The 20401-nt window shown below is 48.0% G+C and overlaps 1 protein-coding gene across 3 annotated transcripts in view; it reads left to right on the top strand.

Annotated features, from left to right (window-relative positions):
- SSH1 (slingshot protein phosphatase 1) overlaps nt 1-20401 on the top strand; it is a 75982-nt gene that overhangs the window by 9719 nt on the left and 45862 nt on the right. The window contains exon 1 of one of the 3 annotated variants that reach the window (XM_008004591.3): nt 19866-20135. The exons of the other annotated variants lie outside the window; for them this stretch is intronic. Within the exon in view, the coding sequence (XP_008002782.3) occupies nt 19993-20135 (143 nt within the window). The 5' untranslated portion in view covers nt 19866-19992. Of the gene's footprint in view, nt 1-19865; nt 20136-20401 lie in introns of those variants that run through there. 3 annotated transcript variants of the gene reach the window in all.

The raw sequence follows: 20401 nt of genomic DNA, 5'->3' as shown, positions 1-20401 counted from the left end.
TAATCCCAGCACTTTGGAAGGCTGAGGCGGGACAGATCTCTGGAGCTCAGGAGTTCGAGACCAGCCTGGCCAACATGGCGAAACCCCCTTTCTACTAAAAATACAAAAATTAGCCGGGCTTGGTGGTGAACACCTGTAATCTCAGCTACTTGGGAGGCTGAGGCAGGAGAATCACTTGAACCCAGGAGGTTGCAGCGTGCCGAGTTCACGCCACTACACTCCAGCCTGGGCAACAGAGCAAGACTCTGTCTCAAAATAAGTAAGTAAATAAAGGTTAACAGTTCAAATGGATTAACCTTTGACCCTGCAGTAAATTCCAGACATGTAGGAGAAACAGCCAGGTATAGAGGGAAGGCAGTGGGGTTCTGAGTCAGGCGGACCTAGGTTTGGCATCTGGCTCCTGTGCTGGTGGCTGAGTTCCTTTACCTTTGTGTGTTCCTACACCTCTGTGGGTCTCAGTTGTTCCACCTATAAAACAGAGATGACACTGTGACCTTTGAGGGTTGTGGAGTAGTTGTGTGATGTTCCTTGCCCAGGCCACGTGCAGTGGCTTACGCCTGTAATCCCAATACTTTGGGAGGCCAAGGTGAGTGGATCGCTTGAGCCCAGGAGTTCGAGACCAGCCTACACAACATGGCAAAACCCCATCTCTGCAAAAAAAATAGAAAAATTAGCTGGGCATGGTGGCGCATGCCTGTAGTCCCAGCTACTCAAGAGGTTGAGGTAGGAGAATCAGTTGAACCCAGGAGGTCGAGACTGCAGTGAGCTGAGATTATGCTGCTGCACTCCATCCTGGGTGACAGAGCGAGACCCTGTCTCAAAAAAAAGTTCCTTGTCCAGAATTAGGTCCACAGTGGGCTTGGTTGCTGTGCTCGGTCTTCACAAGGTGTTGCTGACGTGCGGTGTTAGTTCACAGCACAGGAGAATTAGAGGGGCCAACTCCTGCAGGTACTGCGGCCAGGCCTGAGAGGGCGCCCGCCATGGATGCTCTTCGACATCCATGCTCTTTGAGCAGCCTTCCTGTTTTACCCGGCTACGTTACTATAAGATGCAAATACGAATACGGACTTGGAGGAAGCAGTGTTGTAACTCAGACGGTTTTTCTGCAGGCCTTCTGGGAAGTGTCTCGAACTGATCATCTCACACCCGGCATGCAGGTGATTGCAGCAGAGCAGGATGGATCCAGTTCCCTTGCTCTCCCCTGCCTTCCGCATGTGCAGGCTGCTGCTGGCCGCTCCCAGTCCCTCTTTGGAATCTGTGCCGTTTAGACTGTGGGAACTGGTGAACAGATGGCCCTGCTGGCAGCAGCTCCTGGCTCCCTTGCCATCCTGGGAGCCGGCTCAGTCTGGCATGAGACATAAGTAGTTGTGGGCCAGGTAGGACGCTGGGGAGATAATATTGTCCCTAGGGTGTGGATCGGGAGTGAAGATTTTTTTTTTTTTTTAATCCAGCGTTTCCAAGTCAAGTGCGGGAACATGGTCGTTAAAATTATTATAATTTGATGATTCGTGATTGCCTGCCCTAGCAAAGGTATGGGCCAGAGCAAGTGGCAGGATATTGTCTCTTCTGTTTTATTGGGTTTCAGTGGTAAACTGTGAACTCCCTGACTCCTCTGCCTTTCTGTCCACACTCCCTTCCCCTTTTGGTCTCCACCTGGAAGTCTCCCAGGGACCCCATTCTCCTTACAGCCTTCTAAAGTGTGGTTTTGCCTTCTCCCCCTCCCCTACAGTGTCTGAGTAGATGGGGGTTGGCATGTTGAATATCCTTACTTTTGCAGCTGTCCACCATCTGGGGTTCCTCCCTGCCCTTGGCGGTCCATCTTAGCCTGGGCTTTATTGTCTTTGTTGCTAGTCTCTCCAGTTAAGTCCTGCCAAGAGATGTCATGCACCCAGTGCTTCCAAATTCTGTGTCTGTGCTGGAGATGGACATGTGCGTAGGTTACTGTATCAGTCATCGCTTGCTGTGTAACAAGTTACTACTAACTTAACAGTTAAACAGTATATATATATATTTTTAAATTTTATTTCTTTTTAATTTGAGATGGAGTTTTGCTCTCATTGTCCAGGCTGGAGTGCAATGGCACAATCTCAGCTCACCATAGCCTCTGCCTCCCGGGTTCAAGCGATTCTCCTGCCTCAGCCTCCCGAGTGTCTAGGATTACAGGCACATACTACCATGCCTAGACAATTTTGTATTTTTAGTAGAGACGGGGTTTCTCCATGTTGGGCAGGCTGGTCTCAAACTCCTGACCTCCGGTGATCTGCCTGCCTTGGCCTCCCAAAGTGCTGGGATTACAGGCATGAGTCACCACGCTACCACACCTGGCCAACCACCGCACCCAGCCCATGTTTATTATCTCACAGCTTCCATGGGTCAGGAATCTGGACACGGTATAGCTGGGTTCTCTGTTCAGGGACTTATAAGGCCTGCTGGCCAGGGCTGGGGTCTCATCTAAACCCCAGGGTCCTCTTTTAAGCTCACATGGTTCTTGGCTGAATTCATTTTTTTTTCCCCCCACTCTGTCACCCAGTGGAGTGCAGTGGTGCGATCTCAGCTCTCTGCAACCTCTGCCTCCGGGGTTCAATTAATTCTTCTGTCTCAGCCTCCCGAGTAGCTGGGACTACAGGTGTACCCAGCAAATTTTTGTATTTTTAGTAGAGACGGGGTTTCACCATATTGGTCAGGCTGGTCTCGAACTCCTGACTTCAGGTGATCCACCCGCCTCAGCCTCCCAAAGTGCTGGGATTACAGGTGTGAGCCACCACGTCTGGCCTGAATTCATTTTCTTGCAACTGTAGAGAATTCATGGTGCTTGCTTCTTCAAAGCCAACAGGAGAGTCTGCCTCTGTAAGGTCTTATGACAGATTGTTATCACCAGAATGACTGTCTCATCGTCTTTAATGTGCAATGCAGCCTAATTAAGGGAACAGCTCTCCCATCTTGTTCTCTTGTCCCTCCCACGTTCAAAGAGAAAGGCTCACTCGGGTACATGCATCTGGCAGAATTCTGCCCACCAGTCAATCTGTGTGTATTCTAGGGATGCCCCCAGTCTAATATAGAGAGAACACATGTAAACAAATAGGTTTCCATTCAGTGTTACTGATGTGCCTAGTTTTGGGATGGTAAGGGGTGCCTGGTGCTCATGGGAAGAGACCAGGAACACGGGGAGCAAGCCTTACAGAGTTTGACACCACCCTGGTGAACGCTGGTCCCCTCCGCTCAGCACCCACATGCTTGTTCATGCTCTGAGGCTTAGTGTCTCTTGGATTTGCCCCCACCTTGAATATGTTGACCTTAAAAATAACCACCCATGTTGATTCTGTTTTGTTTTTCCCACAGCTTTGGACTTAGGGAGAGATGGGCATGGGTTTGGCTCCTGTGTCTGTCCTTTGTCCCCTCACTAGGCTATTACATGATCTTGGGCAGGCCTTAGTTTCAAATGGCCAATATAGTACGCAGCTTGTAGGGTGGTTGTCAGAATTAAATGTGCTCATGATGCGAACCTTTTCTCCCATAGTAGACATTCAACAAATGCCCCCTGCCTGTACTTCCTTCATGGTAACAGCTTCTGTTGAAAATGATTTGTGTCTTCCTTTTTCTTCTCACAGGCATTTTTCTCTCCTTAGTGTTTCCTTGGCGTTTAGTGCTTGCCCTGTAGTATATGTACTTAGGTACAGTAATGTTTCCTGTAGTGCAGGACTGGCTGCATAACTTGTGGAGCCCAGTGCAAAATGAACATGGTAGAGCCCCTTGTTAAAACGTTATTAAGAGGTCGGGCGCAGTGGCTCATGCCTGTAATCCTAGCACTTTGGGACGCCGAGGCGGGTGGATCACCTGAGGTCAGGAGTTTGAGACCATCCTGGGCAGCATGGTGAAACCCTGTCTCTACTAAAAATACAAAAATTAGCCAAGTGTGGTGGCACGTGCCTGTAATCCCAGCTACTCGGGAGGCTAAGGCAGGAGAATCACTGGAACCCGGGAGGCAGAGGTTGCAGTGAGCTGAGATCACACCACTGCATTCCAGCCTGGGCAACTGAGTGAGCATCTGTCTCAAAACAAACAAGCAAACAACAACAACAAACATAATTAAGAATTTCAAGATGGCATGAGCAGAGTGTTAAACCAAGCACGGGGCCCTTCTGAGCACATATGAAGAAGCTGGCCTTGCCCACTCGACTGTGAGCCACCCTAGGGACAGGGCCTGCCTGACCTCCTGCCTCACAGTGCCCAGTTTGCCCTGGGTAGGCCCTGGAGGTCTTGTAAATTGAGTATTGTTTCCTGTTGAGCAACTAAAAGTTGTCTTGGACGTTCAGGAAACAAAGGACAGAGAGATTCTTCCCACCTTTGCCTCCATTGCAGTTTAGTAATATGAGTGCTATTAGATCAGTCTCAGTACCCCTCTGTCCTCATCTGTCTGCTTGTGAGCTGTTCATTCAACAAACATTTATTGAGCTCCTACTGTGCGCCAAGCCCTGTTTTAGGGGCTGGGAATATAGCAACAAACAAAATAAAGATTTCTGCTCTGGAAGCTGACATTCTGTTGAGGGAGACAAGACAGTAAGTAAAATAAACAAGCACAATAATCGTATGTTGGTAAGTGCCCAGGCAAAAAAAAAATAAAGCAGAGATGGAGGAGAGAAAAGGGAACACCCATACTCCACATGCATTATTTCATTTAATCCTTGTGAAAACCCTGTAAGGACATTTAAATTCCCATTCCCTGGATGAGAAGACTAAGCCCCAGAGACGTCAGTGGCCTGTTTTTATTTAGTAGTAAACCGTTGAGCTGAGGCCCTCATACTCCATGTCTCATTGACTCCAAAACCTGTGCTGTTCACCCCAAAATCCAAGTGCTGTCTTTCCTTTTCCTCCTTCCTATGCGTCAGAACGCACACTGGGAGACAGAATGGAGCTTATCAGAAGAACCAGGCTTTGCAGCCCATTCTTCCTGCTTGAGCCATTAGCAGCACCACTACGTGCTTGGGCAGGTCCCGTCACCTCCCTGAGCTCTACTTAAAGCAGGGATTGTCATGTATCCCCTTCATGTGCTGCAGCCCGGAGAGCGTCCCGGTGGTAATGAGGCCAGCTTCTGCCGGCTGCAGGCTCTGGGCTTGGAACTTTCTGCACTTGCTATCATCTTCTTGTCACAAGCCTGCAACGTAGGACTCTCCTCATTTTAGGAAACCAGTTCCATGAGGTTGGTGGGAGGCCTGAGCCAGGGTTTGAATGCAGGCTGCTGTGATTCAGGGACCTGAGTCCTGCCCCCACCCGTGTGGCCTTGTAGGTAGTGGCCTCCCATTGACTCCCACTTTTAAACATTGGAGCATATAGACTTATCATTCTGGGGCCATTGTGCTGTTGGTTGTTCCTTTTGGTTTAACTCGGGTTTTATTTCTGCAGTTTGTTGGAACGTTTGGTTTGAAAATCAGAATTTGCCTTCAATTTTTTTTTTTCTGTCTCTCTCTCTTTTTCTTTTTGAGACAGGGTCTTGCTCTGTTGCCCAGACTGGAGTACAGTGGCATGATTACAGCTCACTGCAGCCCTAACCTCCTGGGCTCAATTGGTCCTCCCGCCTCAGCCTCCCAAGTAGCTGGGACCACAGGTGCACACCACCATGCCTGGTTAATTTTTGTATTTTTCATAGAGATGGGGTCTCACTATGCTGCCCAGGCTGATGCTGAACTCCTGGACTCAAGCAATCTACCCACATCGGCCTCCCAAAGTGCTGGAATTATAGCTGTGAGCCACTGTGCCTGGCCATATGTATATGTATTTTTTTGAGACGGAGTCTCACTCTGTCACCAGGCTAGAGTGCAGTGGCACAATCTCGGCTCACTGCAACCTCTACCTCCGGGGTTCCAGTGATTCTCCTGCCTCAGCCTCCCAAGTAGCTGGGATTACAACCATGCGCCACCACTCCCAGCTAATTTTTTGTATTTTTAGTAGAGACGTGGTTTCACCATGTTGGCCAGGTTGGTCTCGAACTCCTGACCTCAGGCAATCCACTCACCTCGGCCTCCCAAAGTGCTGGGATTACAGGCTTGAGCCACCACGCCCGGCCCTATATATATTTTTTTAATTAGAAAACTCATTCTAGAATGGGGACAAATGAGGACAGAGACGTAAAGAGTTAATTCTGTCAGAACTTAATTAAACTTTTCATTAAGGTTAACGTAAAACGAATTTTGCTCAGAGTCTAGTAGGTTTCATTAAACTTTTGAAATACCAGTACTTAGACTTCAAAAGAATGCCTCGGGGCCCTGGTCTCCTTCCTGTGCGCTTAGCACATCGCAGGAGCCTGCGCGCATGCGTGTACACACCAGGAATGTGCATGCAAGCTCAGCTCGTAGGTAGCAGTGTTACCAGCGGTCATCTTCATGGTAAATGGGACAAAGCTGTGTGACAGAGTCAGAAAACCTTTGGTCCGTCTTGAGATGCGTCATCTACTGTGCAGGCTAAGGCATGCCTCTTCACTTCTCTGGGTCCCTGTCTCCCGCTGTGTAAAGTGAAAAGACAAGATTAGATGATGGCCTCCAAATTTAAGAATGAGAGTCCTCAGAGCCACCAATCTAGATCTGTGTTTATATTGTGCTGCTCATCATTTGCTGTGTATTTGTAACTGACTATCACGAGTTTTATTCCCACAGTGAGAGCAAGGTCATGCGCTTGTGGGGGTCTAGCTGGGTCAGGGCTATGGTCTGACCCTGCGATAGAGAAAACCAGCCTGGCTACCGAGAGGAAGTGATCCTCTGCTGGGACTCTCCTCCTCCTCCGCAGAGCTTAGCCTGCTGCGTCTGCCCGCAGGAGCAGAGCCACACACAAAGCAGCGTCCGTTTAGAAAGAGAGTACTCACATCTTTAGAACTCATCTTTGGCATTCATTGTTCTGTGGTCAGATCTCTGGATTTACAGCTTATTAGAAAATTCCTGAGACGAGGAGGACATCCAGACGGGTTGTGCTGCTTCAAGGAAGGCTGAAAATGAAAAGACAGGATTAATCAAAATAGGATTAATCAAAATCCAGAGGAGCCATTTTCTTCTTTTTTTCTTTTGTGTGTGTGTTTTTTGTTTTTTTTGAGACAGAGTCTCGCTCTGTCACCCAGGCTGGAATGCAGTGGCATGATCTCAGCTCACTGCAGCCTCTGCCTCCTGGGTTCAAACGATTCTCCTGCCTCAGCCTCCTGAGTAGCTAGGACTATAGGCGTGCACCTACATGCCTGGCTAATTTTTTGTATTTTTAGGAGAGATGGGGTTTCACCATGTTGGCCAGGTTGGTCTTGAACCCCTGACCTCAGGCAGTCCAACCACCTCAGCCTCCCAAAGTGCTGGGATTATAGGCATGAGCCACTGCACCTAGCCCCTGAGAGGAGCCATTTTCAAAGCTAACTGGACGATTGGGCCGGAGGGTGTGGGGGCTTCTGCTTTGTGGGTGTAGTCAGTGTCGGGATGCAGGGTGATGTGCTGATGAGGAAACCACGCTGGCCAGCCTGCAGTATGGGGGCAGAATTGCAGTGAGATGCAAGAGACTGCCGTGTAAATGAGTACATGCTGGGAGAGCCTGCGTGTGGCCAGAGCGGGGCCTCGGGATGGGACATCAGCCTTGCCACTTAGCTCACTTGCGTGTCTGATCCTGGGCCTGCCACCTGTCTTTCTCCTCTCAGAGCCCTCCTGAGGCCTCCAGAGGGTGTTGTTCTGTGTATGGTGTCTGGCCCTGGTCCGTACCCACTAGCCATCATTTTTGGTGCCAGCCCTTCCTGCCGCGCTTGTTCCCCTCCAAAGACCAATGTTAACCGAGTGACACCTAAGAGGAAAAACCCAGCCTTGACCTGTTTTCCCGCAAGTTCCTTTGAAACCTGTGCCAGGCTTTTATCTGGGAAACATCATTCTTGAGTGCCTTTACTTTTACAGTTTTTTTTTTTTCTTTCTTTTCTTGAATGGTTACTTTTGAAGCTATTTTTAAAAAGACTGTTTCAGAGAAGGCTGTTCAGAGGTCCTGTGTTAGGAAATGCCTGGTCTCTCCCTGTGCCCACGGAAGTCATTCCTGGTCCAGGGCTGGCACCAACTTGCCAAGAGTCCTTGAGGCGTGTTTCCCCAAATCTGGTCCCAGTCAGAATTCCCACAGGAAGGGGCCATCAGTGTGGTCTGGAAAGAGCCAGGCTGGCTGCAGCATCTGGAAATCACTTGTCACTTCCCAGATGGCCAGGCCCACCCGTGCCACGCTGTATCTGTTGCAGCTGGGAGTCTAGGCGTGGCTCCTTAAGTCTGGTGTCAAGGCCACTGACCTGTCGGCTGCCCCTACAGCAAGAAGGCTCCCTAAGGAACCTACCTCCCAGGCCTTAGGGACTCCTCCTGACCAGGCCCCACCTCGCGAGGTGGAAGGGAGAAGAACCTCTTGTGAAACAATGTGGTAATGAAGGTGGTTTTTACTTAGCTATTGGCTTTATCCATTCAGCCGATGTGTATTTAGTGCCTAAATATGGGTTCTTTGCCAAATACCAGGGATTCTGTGTGGAGTGAAAAAGAATCCATATCCCCCAGGGGTAACGTGTATTGTATCTACAGTAGTGCCTTCCAAAAAGGATTTGAAACACCCTACAACATTCATAGAGAGCAATAGAATTTAACATTAGTGAGAAAATCGGGACATTAAGAAAGCAGAAGAAAATAAGATGAAGTAAGGGGAAGGTTTGTACATGGAATACATGGCATAGCATTGGTATGGTTACCAGAGTTTGGCCACAGATCTGACTTTGAGCTTCCTGGTAGTCAAAGCAAAGAGAGAAACAAGATCAATCTCTTGATTCATGGTGTCCTGAAAATACCAGCAGATCAGTTCTTTGGAAGAGCTCTTCCTGATAGATACCTGTGGGTGTTCACAAGGAAGCCCAGCATAATGGGTGGACAAACAAGTTGTCTTAACAGGGAGAGCTGATGCTGCATGCCTATCCCACCAATTACCCTGGGTATTTGTGGTCTTAAGAGGTGAGGTCAACAGCAGCGCTTGGTGCCAGAGCTGCTGGCCGCCCCAGCACTGAGACAGGATGCTGAGTCACATCCTGCAGGGCTGCGGTATCCTGGCTTCGCGTGCCCTTCACAATGGGAGGCCTGCATGGGCAGGTCGGCCTCTGCTGTTCCAAACGTGTGGTCTCCAAGCAGGAAAATGCTAAAATTAGATCTTACATGGTCCAGAGCCATGTATGTGAGAGGCCCTCAAAACCTGGACACACACAGACCAGGAGGACCTGGGAGAGCAGAGCCCTTCATCATTTTCTTCTGCTCTGGGCACAAAACAGGGCCACTTCTGTTCTGGAAAACACGAAGAGGGAAAACAGTGCTGAGGCAGGGAAGGTCTTGCTTGGTGAGGGTGAAACTATGCAAGAGATGAAAGGGGAAAGTCATGAAATATGACCGTACCAGTGATCAGTAGAATCATCTGAAGCTTTTATCACCTACTGATAAAGAAAAATTACAGGTAATGTTTTACCAAAATCAAATTAAGTGGAGATTTAAAAAATAACTTTAAGAAATTTGGCTGGGTGTGGTGGCTCATGTGTATAATCCCAGCACTCTGGGAGGCTGAAGTGGGAGGATCTCTTGAGCCCAGGAGTTCAGTACCAGTCCTGGCAGCATAGTGAGACCCTGTCTCTACAAAAAATTAAAAAATTAGCTGGGGGTGGCGGCACATACCTGCAGTCCCAGCTACTCGGGTGGTTGGGGTGGAAGGATCGCTTAAGCCTGGGAGGTGGAGGCTGTGCTGAGTGAGCCGTCATCGCCCCACTGCACTCCAGCCTGGGCAACAGAGTAAGACGGTGTCACAAAGAAAGAAAAAAAAAATGGTAGCTCGAAAACCTGCAACGCTCCCAACACGTAGAAATGATTAATACTCAAGGTCATGGATACCCGAGATACTCTGACTTGGTCATTACACATTCTATGCATGTAACAAATACATGTCTTCCATAAATGTGTAAAATACTACGTCGATAAAAAATTCTCATTAATTTTGAAATAATTTCCAACTTACGTAAGAATTGCAAGTACAGTGAAAATGACTTTTTTTTTTTAACCATTTGAAAGTAATTTGTCAACCTGCTACTCCATTACCCTTGGAATACAGGCCAGGGCATTCTCCCACAGAACCGCAACACAGCCATCCACGCAGGACACTGACTCTTAATACATTCCCACCGTCTAGTCCTCTAACCCCATTCAGGAGTCACCATATGTCCCAGTGTTGTCCTTTGTAATAAAAGGATCCATTTCAGGACTGCCATTGCATCTAGATGTCCTGTCTCTTGGGTCTCCTGCAGTCTGGAACATTCTTCAGTCTTTCTTTGACTCTTGTGGCCTGGATTTTTTTTTTTTTTTTTTTTTTTTTGAGTCGGAATCTCACTGTGTTGCCCACGCTGGAGTGTAGCGGTGATATCTCGGCTCACTGCAACCTCCACCTCCCAGGTTCAAGCGATTCTTGTGCCTCAGCCTCCTGAGTAGCTGGGATTATAGGCGTGCTCCACCACGCTCAGCTAATTTTTGTAGTTTTAGTAGAGAATGGGGTGTTGCCATGTTGGCCAGGCTGGTCTCAAACCCCTGACCTCAAGTGATCCGCCCATCTCAGCCTCCCAAAATGCTGGGATTACAGGCATGAGCCACCACAGTTGACCATGACCTGGGCATGTTTGTGCCTGGGACTGTCAGTTTGCAGAGTGTCCCTCAGTGTGAGTGTGTCTTATGTTCCTGTGTGATTCCACGGGGCGTGCATATTTGGCCGGAACAGCACCCAAGGGATGCTGTGTCCTCTTTGAATCCCATAAGGTGGCACGTGATTTCCTTTTGTCCCACTGTAGTGACATTCACTTTGGTCACTAAGGTGGGTTTTACCAGGCTTTTCCACTGTACAGTTATTCTTTTCCCCTTCATCATTCAGAAGCATTTCTTGAAGAGATACTTTATGTTAATATCCTGTCTGCTATCAGTGTCTGTTTCAATTATTTGTATTTTTCTATTTTATTCAGTGGTTTATAATCTGATTCTTAAATTGTTGACATTCATGCTTGGATTGTCCTTGTGGACAATTTGGGCCAGTGGGATCTCATCCAGGCTGGCTTCTGTGTCCCTTTGACATGTCCACAGCATTCTTTAAGTGCTTCCTTGCTTTCTGGCAACAGATGCTCCCTCCCCACCTGTGGAATCAGTCCTTTCTCCAAGGGGCCCTGGTTCCTTTTAGTGGAAAATGAAATTTAGGAGCCAAGCTGGGTCTGCTTATTGCTGCTGGCGTGTTGCTAACCACAGGCCTGTCAATGGGCAGAATTAGGGAGCAAGTGTATGTACATGCGCACACACACACACACGTGCATCTATATTTCAATATGTGGAAAACTATGAGTTCAGACTGACACCTTCAATTCTGATGCAGCATCTTGGGGTTCATTCTAGTTTTGTCTCTTCCATATTCATGACTCCCATCGTCCCTAAAATATTAATATTAATATTATGTATATTATATAAAATGTATATATTATTTACGTTACATAATATATTTGTTAATTATGTTAATATAATTATATTCATGAATTATAAAGTTAATATATTTATCTGTTATATAAATATATTAAAATATTATAAATATTAATATTAATGTTTAATATTTCAGTCCTTGCCTGTGAGCAGTCTCTGTCTCCCTTGCAACCCCTCCCTACACGGATCCGTTTGCACCCTGCTTGCCAACAGACACCCCAGCTTGGGATCCCACACCCCCTCCCCAACTCAGAAGCCTGCCCTGCCCTTCCCCGCCAAATGGTTTTAGGTCTGAATTGTTGGGAAGAGAAGTGGGCTTTTTTTGACGCTGTTTTCCAGAGGTGTCAGTTTGGCCGAAAGCCAGTGCCTAACAGCAGAGGTTTCAGGGTTACACTCCTGCTTTCCTCTTCCTGCTTCCCTGCTCCTTGACTCATGAACTTGGGCAAGTGACTTAATCTCCCCGAGCCTCAGTTTTGTGTTTTTTTTTAAGACAGAGTCTCAATCTGTTGCGGTGCTGTGGCACAATCTTGGCTCACTGCAACCTCCGCCTCCCGGGTTCGAGCGATTCTTGTGCCTCAGCCTCCTAAGTAGCTGGATTACAGGAGCACGACACCACGCTCGGCTAATTGAGCCCGTTTCCATATGTATAAAACGCTGGGAGATGGACACTGAGGAGTAAATGAGTTAACATACCTGATGTGCTTAGCATAGCGCTCAACGAAGGTGTTATTGGTGTTACATTTATTGATGTCCACTGTTCTCTGGGCACTGAGAGGGATCCTGAGACAGAGAAGTCATAGCCCTAGCTCGCCAGACACTCAAGGTGATGTGGGGAAACTTAGCTGCTCTTGTGTTGTTTGAAGCACTCAGTTGTCAGGAAGACCTGACCTGACCTCCCCGTGGCTTTAACTCGCTTGTGGCACTGATGCCACGAGTCTTATTTGCCAGGTTCAACCTGTGTGTGTGGAGTGCCCAATGTGCCCAGGGTGCAGAGATGACCAGGGTGAGTTACTCCTGGAATACTGACTTCAGAGAGGATCACAGCTTGGCCAGTGTATCTGCCAGCACTTACTTTCAGTCTACTGTGTGTCAAGCACAGAGGGAGATTTAAGAAGCATGTGCATCCTGGCCCTCGCATCCCATTGTGAAGTTAAAATACACTGGCAGGAAGATGGCGTCACCACTAGTTAGTAAATAAGTGGGTCAGGGAACACGATTTGGAAATCAGGGAACTTGAGTTCCTATCACTAAGGATGGTCTTTCCCTCAATATCCAAGGGGATTGGTTCCAGGATCACCCCCTTTGCCGAGGATAACAAAATCCATGAATGCTTAAGCACCCGCAGAACCCTCTAATTCAAAGAATTCAGCATCCCTCGAATACTGTATTTTCTATCTGCAGTTGGTTGAATCCACCAATGAGGAACCCCTGCGGATACAGAGGACTGACTGTATGTGACCTTGAGCAAGTGACTTAACCCCAAGCCTCAGTGTCCTCACCTGCACAGTAAGAGGAGGTGCTAGAAGATGTTGAAGGGGAGGAGCTATAGCTTGCAGTGAGGGCCACAAGAGAAAGCTTCCTGGAGAAGGCATGAACTCTGGAAGACAGGCATGATGTGGAGAGGCAGATGGGAGGAAGGAGACCATGAGCTGAGAACCACAGTAGGCTTTATGGGGACAGTGCTATAGATGGGGATAGAACAGAGAATGTGTAGCGGGGAGAACAGGAGAAACAGTGTGAGAGGTAATACAAGGAGGGTTCTTATTTTAAAGTATTGTTTTCTAACTATATTCTCAGCCCCTAAGGCCAGGGCATAGCAGATGAATGAAATTTAGGTTAACGACATAGAATGGCTAATTGTGGCAACCATAGACAGTTAGCACAGAAGTTTGGACTCTAATCAATAGATGATGTCACATGGCTGAAAGTTCTGGGGCTGGGAAAGAATGTCATGAGAGCAGTGGTTAGGGGCTGCACAGAGTGGGCGAGAGGCCGGGGGGGCCCTTGTCCTGATTCTTCTCACCAGGCCAAAAGCTTCCGGAGCTCTGCTGTCCTATTCCACAGTTGATAGCCTCATGTGGCTAATTAAACTTAAATTTAAATGAATTAAAATGAAATAAAATGGCAAACCCAGTTTCTTGGTCACACTTACTGCATCTTAACTGTTCAATCGACACATCTGGCCAGTGGCTCCCATACTAGACAGCATGGGTAGAGAACACACACGAATGTTCTCCTCAACAGCCCTGGCCTTCAGGCACATTCAGAGTATGCAGCACAGAGCCGGGTGCCCCGTGGGGCTACTTGGATGTCACCTGGCTCACAGAGGTGAGGAGGGCAGAACTGGGGTGGTGCCTGAGAGACCTGGAAGGAGGGGCCTCTGACAAAGTTAGGACTTGGTGACAAATGACTGTGGTATGGGGCTGCATACCAAAGACAGGGCTGAGAACCTGGGACAGTCAGGATAATCTCTTCTCGGAATTTTTGAGCTGTCTCAGAAACATTTCTTCATGTGCCTGTTATTTCTGGCGTGCTCGGCTGACTTTGCTGCCATAGCATTTCCCGCACAGTGCAGCCTTTATACCTTCTGCCCTCACGAAGGGGCTTAGATCCTGGTGGGGCAGATGATGCTTGGAGGAAGATGCATTAGCTCTAGCTTCCGTGGGGCCTGCGGGCTCTTGGGGTCATGAGGGAACTATCTTAAGATTTGCTAAACCAAGCCAAGACACATCACTTGCTGTCTGTCTTAGGGGAAATAAAAGAAAGCTTGCTTTTGCGAGCTTGCTGGTCGGTTCAGCTGCTTGCCACTACCCGTTGGTTTGAAGGAGAGTTGGGTAGCTGGCTCAGAGAATGTCTCTTACTGTCTGAAATACTTTTGGACATTCCTTCTCTCTGAGAGAAGCCTACGCCTTCTAGCCAAACAATACATGTTCCAGCAGCAAAGATATTTGTAATGAGCCCTGCCAGCATTCCTTGTCTGTGACCCCTTTCCCTAAGTATAACACCCTGCAGAGCTGGAATTTTTCTATGCTCAGCATTACGTGTTTAGGGGGGTACAATTTGGGACTCTGGTTGACAGGTGTGTCCCTAAAGTTACTTGTTTTCTTAGGCTCTGAAGAGTGACGTTTGGAACGAGGCCCTGCCATGTTGCACTGCAAGCTGCACAGTGAAGAAGAACGAGACCTTGGCCCAACTTGGGGTCTTTGTGACTTTTAAACACGAGTTCTAAATGAGGGAAGAACCTGTGGGAGAACCATGGAAAGAATTTTCCATCCCACCTGCAGTCTTTAGCTAATCTCTCTTCAAATGGTGAATTTTCGATCTCCTTTACATCTTTATCAACTTCACTTTGCTAGGCCTGGGGTTCTGAATCCATCCAGAGCCTCACTGAGAGTGGTTTTGAGGTCAGTTGATCAGCTTTCCACGTTGCCGCTATTGCTGCAGGTCAGATGGTCCTGCTCTCTGACCTATGGATTCTTCAGGAAGAGCACCGAACTTTCTCAGCCCCATTCTGCCTCTTGTTAGCCAAATGACGACAGACAAGTCATTTATCTTCTTGCAGTCTTGGTTGTTTCATTTTTCTTTTCTTTTTCTTTTTTTTTGGGGGGGGAACAGGTTCTCCCTCTGTCACCCAGGCTGGAGTGCAGCAGTGCGATCTTGGCTCACTGCAACCTCTGCCTGCCGGGCTGGAGTGATCTTCCCACCTCAGCCTCCCAAATACCTGGGACTGTAGGTGCACGCCACCACACCCAGCTAATTTTTGTATTTTTTGTAGAGACAGGGTTTTGTCATGTTGCCCAGGCTGGGGTTGTTTCATCAGAGGAATGGGATTGTAAAAATTAAGTGGAAAAATGTAGGGACAAACTGTCTGTAAACTAGAAAGCTATTATTTACTTATTTAAAACAATATGTATTGATTGTGTTAGTATACCAGGCATTCAGGTGCTGAGAATTTGTGATGTTGACAGTGCGATGGCTCAACCACAAGCACGAGGTTTGTTTCTTAGGTTTGCACATTCTGAAACTTGAATTTGTGAGTTCACTCAGTGATGATAAGTTCTGAGAAACCAATTTACGCTAACCAAACTTATAAGGAACTGATGTACAAAGCAGAATTTATAAACTGAGGTTTATGAACCCAGAGAGGGGCCTTTTATGACAGAGGCCAAATCCTCCTGGGTTCACAACAAGGTACATGTGGCATAATCATCTTACTCTCCTGCCCCTTACGCCCCTCTGTTTACTGATCCTTCAGCGCCTCACGGGCTTCATTTCTTCCAGGGAGGCCTCCCTGAACCCCTATGTGTATGTGCATCTGCAGCCCCCAGTGCATCCTTCCACCATGGAACTTGCTGCCTTATATCAAAGTTACTGTCCTGTGCCTGTCTGGCCCTCCAGTGTCACTCCAGACTGGGTGTGGAGTGGGTGGAAACCGGGTCTGTTTCACTTCTAAATTCCCAGGCCTTAGCACTGACCAGACACAATAGACACTCAGCAAATACTTGTTGATCAAAATGGAATTAACAGAGCCTCCTTTTTGGAATGCTGATTGGCACCCATCTTCCTGTGCTGACAACATTACATTAGTTCCTTTTTCTCCTAGAATTACCATCAAGTTGGATGGACAATTGACAGTCCCCTCAGTCATCACCATGCAGAGTGGGCTACCGTTGAGGGTTAGTTCTATCCAGGGAAAAGCGATTCCATTTGTCTCAGCCTGTCCCATCAATCTGGGACCCTTTACAGGGCCTGTTCTTCAGGCTCATATTCTCTACTTTTTTTTGAGATACAGCATCAGAAATCCTAAATTTGTACTATTTGAGTAACTCCGCGTTTCCTTAGGCATAAATTAGTGTAATAATGCCTGTCTGGTCTTCCACACGGTTTTGTGAAGATCACATGAGTTGACGTTCACCAGAATGCTTTGTCCACAGCAGAGTTTGTCAAAGGTCTGATCTGAGGCTGGGCTCGCTGGCTTATGGCTGTCACTCCAGCACTTTGAGAGGCCAAGGCGGAACAATTGCTTGACCTTAGGAGTTGGAGACCAGCCTGGGCAACATAGCGAGACCCCATGTCTGTTTCACAAAACACAGGTCTGATCTGTGTTTGCTATCACTGTCATCATTTCGTATTGTCATGATGCAGCGTCTCCCTTAGAGGGCAAGAACATTCAGGTCTCTGAAAGTGTGTAGTAGAAGACTAGCGTCTGTTTTACTGCTTCCAAAGAGAGTATTATTTTGTTTCTGACCCTAGCATGACCTCCCTTTATTGCACCTAATCACGTCACCCACCTTCTGAGAGCACCATGCCTTTTTGTTGGTGTTACCTTTTACCAGCAGAAAACATTGACGTGTGCCTATGTGAGAGGCATCTTTATGAAACCCATGGAGAAGCCTGTTTTCTCTGTGTCTTCTGATGTTATTTGTTTGTGTGTGTGTGTGTTTGTTTTTGAGACAGTCTCACTCTGTCACCCAGGCTGGAGTGCAGTGGGAACTCCAGGATCACAATCTGCACTCAGTGCAGCCTCGACCTCTGGGGTACAAGTGATTCTTATGCCTCAGCTTCCCAGGAAGCTGGGACTACAGGCACACGCCACCACGCCTGGCTAATTTTTGTATTTTTAGTAGAGACCGGGTTTCACCATGTTTTCCAGGCTGGTCTTGAACTGACCTCAAGTGATCCACTCACCTTGGCCTCCCAAAGTGCCAGGATTACAGGCGTGAGCCACCATGCCCGGCCATGATGTTATTTGATTCTGAGGTTTTTAAAGCTTGGCTGTGCATCAGAAGCACCCCCTGGAACTTTTTGGAGACAAGGTTTGTCTCCCATGCTGGAGTGCAGTGGCGTGGTCACAGCTCGCTGTAGCCTTGACCTCACCAGGCTTAAGTGATTCTCTCACCTCAGCCTCCTGAGAGCTGGGACTACAGGCACACACCACCACACCTAGCTAACTTTATTTTTATTTTTTGTAGAGACGGGATCTTGTTATGTTGCCCAGGTTAATCTTGAACTCCAGGGCTCAGCTGATTCTCTCATTTCGACCTCCCAAAGTGCTGTGAGCCACCATGCCCAGCCCCCTGGAACTTTTAAACACTGGATGCCCAGGACTCATCACAGCCCTTCCGAATTAAACTCTGCTGAGGCTGGACTTGGGCATGAATGTGTTTTAGAAGTTTGATAGGTTGTTTCAGTGAATGACCAGAGTTGGAATTCAGGGGCATTTGGGTGATATTCTATACTGTGATGTTTCTATACCTACTATTTTTGTTCTTCAGGAAATGTTGTTTCTATACAGCAGGGCAGACACCCAGATCACCAGCACATATACCCATTCCTTAAAGAGGATGGCTATCTTTGCCCTTATCAGTGCTTGGGCTGGCTTGGCAGTGCTCCACGCTCTGCAAATGTTTGGCTGTTTGGATGAATGAACAGAACCCTGTAAGGGAATTCCAGGGGTTAATTCCAGGGGTTAATCAGATTATATATGGTAGAATGTAAATTGGAACCCAGAAATATGAATTCCCAGACCACTGTTTTTACTTTTGTTCCCCCCCGCCCAAGACAGTGTCTCGCTTTATCACCCAGGCTGGAGTGCATTGGTGTGATCTCGACTCACTGCAGCCTCCGCCTGCCGGGTTCAAGTGATTCTCTGCCTCAGCCTCCTGAGTAGCTGGGATTACAGGCATGCACCACCACACCTGGCTAATTTTTGTATTTTTAGTAGAGACAGGGTTTTGCCATGTTGACCATGCTGGTCTCGAACTCCTGACCTCAAATGATCTGCCCATCTCAGCCTCCCAAAGTGCTGGGATTACGGGCATGCACCACCCCCCTCCCCCCAGTTTTTACTTTTCTTAAACTTTGAAGTGCAGCAGTCACCATGGGCGTTGTCCATGCTATCCCTGGAGATTCTATTTTGGAATCATTGACGGGCTTCCTTCATTTGTCATATGGAGAAAATACCTTACCCTGCAGAATTGCCAGAGTTCGATGACGTGGCATAGCTAAGTACCTCCTACAGCCTTGGCCACGTGGGAGATGCTCGGTAAACAATAGTCCTGTTGATGAGAAACCTACCTTCAAAGCAACTTCTTGGTCAGCGTGGCTGTGCGGTTTACAGAACTCCCCAGCCTCTATGCAGTGCAGAAGGGCCAAAGGATGTGTCCTGTCCCTCAGCTGTGATGGCGGTGGTGGGTAGGATAAGGCTGTGGGTCCCTGCCCTTCTGATTTCTACTTGGGGAGGTGGAAGAACCCCAGCACAGTCTCGTCTTCTTGGAGTTCTGTTTGCTTGAATGGTTCCTTCTCTCTCTTTCCCACGCATGATGCATTCACATGCTGGGAAGAAGGACGGAAGATATGATCCACATTCTGACTTCTCTCAGTGCTTTAGTGGCTTTACCATTAGGCACCTGGGCAGGTGTGAGCGGAGGTGACCAAGGCATAATGGCTCTGATTTTCACCCTGGATGAGAACAGCATTCCAGGGGTTAAGCAGGTGGGTGTGGGGCAAATAGATGTGAGTCCAGCCCCATCTTGTAGAGATATGTGCTCCTAGGCAAGCTAGGGTTTCCTTACCTGCAAAACCAGAATCATGGTAATGTGTGTTTCACTTAATCCACAGGGAGGATCGCTTGGTCACTTGCGAGCTGAGGGAAGAGAAGCCCATGCTCAGTGCCGCTTCCTTCAGGAATTGTTCCGGAAGTCACCAGTTAAATGCTCCCTCCTCCCTCTTGTAAACCCTAGCCAAGCCCCTTTTTTAGGGTACTTATTCCATTCCCTCCTGCATCATAGTTATTCACATCCTGAATTTATTTCTCTTGCTGAAAGAAGCGCTAAAAACACAGCTCTTGGCTGACTTGTGCCTGGAGGGTTTGGGATCATACCTTCACCCTTTAGGACCTTTGCAGCCTGACCTGTCCTGGGCTACGTGCGTATCCCAGCGCTCCTCATAGGTGTACATGTGGTCCCCTCTACCTGGCGTGTCCCCTCAGGTAGCTGTTAGCACGACTGAAGAATTTTCAGGATGTAACAGTGCTTTGAATACACGGAATAACTGACTGCGGCAGCTGCCCACGTCACCGTCACCGTTGGGTGAATGGATGCTGATTTGAAAGAAAGAGTCATCCTTCAGAATGTTGATTTGAATCGGAAGGGGGTCTTGTTGCTTGGGGTTGGTTCCTTGGGGGCCAGCTGTTTGCCCTCACAATGTCGAATGCACACCCTGGCGCTTGTTTCTCCGGCCTACAGAAAAGCCCGTAGGAGTACAGTGATTAGAGGAACCTCAGCTGTTTTGCTGAATGGCCCTCTTTCATCAGGATGTGCTGGGACAAGGGCCTTTTTCAGCCAAAATATCAGAGGAAGACAAGAGTTCCACAAGAGCCATTTGCTCTTCGGTAGGACTCCGAGGAGGAGTCGGCTCCCCAGCCCTTGTGGAAGCACTCGGCAGCCTCCCGGCTTTTCCTGATCTCCGTAGGGAGCAGATGGCCGGAGCTCCGAGGGCAGTTGTAGGGGGCGTTAGAGATGTGAGCACTGCAGCCACAAACCTCTTTTATTTTACTGACTTCTGCATCTTCCTTCAGCCAACCCACTACTTCTGCTGTCCAGAGGTTTCCAGCTCAAATTAGTACGTATGACCACCCTGATTTCTGTTTTCCTGCCATGGCTTAGTTTCTAGATGACACTGGCTGTTTATATTCTGGGGGCCTGGGGTTTTTTGAGGAGCATTGATTGAGGTTTTTGTCTGTCTTCAATGCTTTGGAGAAACTTTAATCTTATGAAGCTTCCCGAATGGCAGTAATCAGTGTCCGAGAACAGATCTGTGTGGTGGAGATAAAAATGTTCTGGTTGGCGGGTAGAGAGGGCAGTGGCTTTTTTTTTATCCCTCATACA

Source organism: Chlorocebus sabaeus, chromosome 11 (genome assembly GCF_047675955.1).
Source record: "Chlorocebus sabaeus isolate Y175 chromosome 11, mChlSab1.0.hap1, whole genome shotgun sequence".
Classification (NCBI taxonomy): domain Eukaryota; kingdom Metazoa; phylum Chordata; class Mammalia; order Primates; family Cercopithecidae; genus Chlorocebus; species Chlorocebus sabaeus.
The sequence above is the reverse complement of the archived record's forward strand: the minus strand, read 5'-3'. Positions and strand labels throughout refer to the sequence as shown.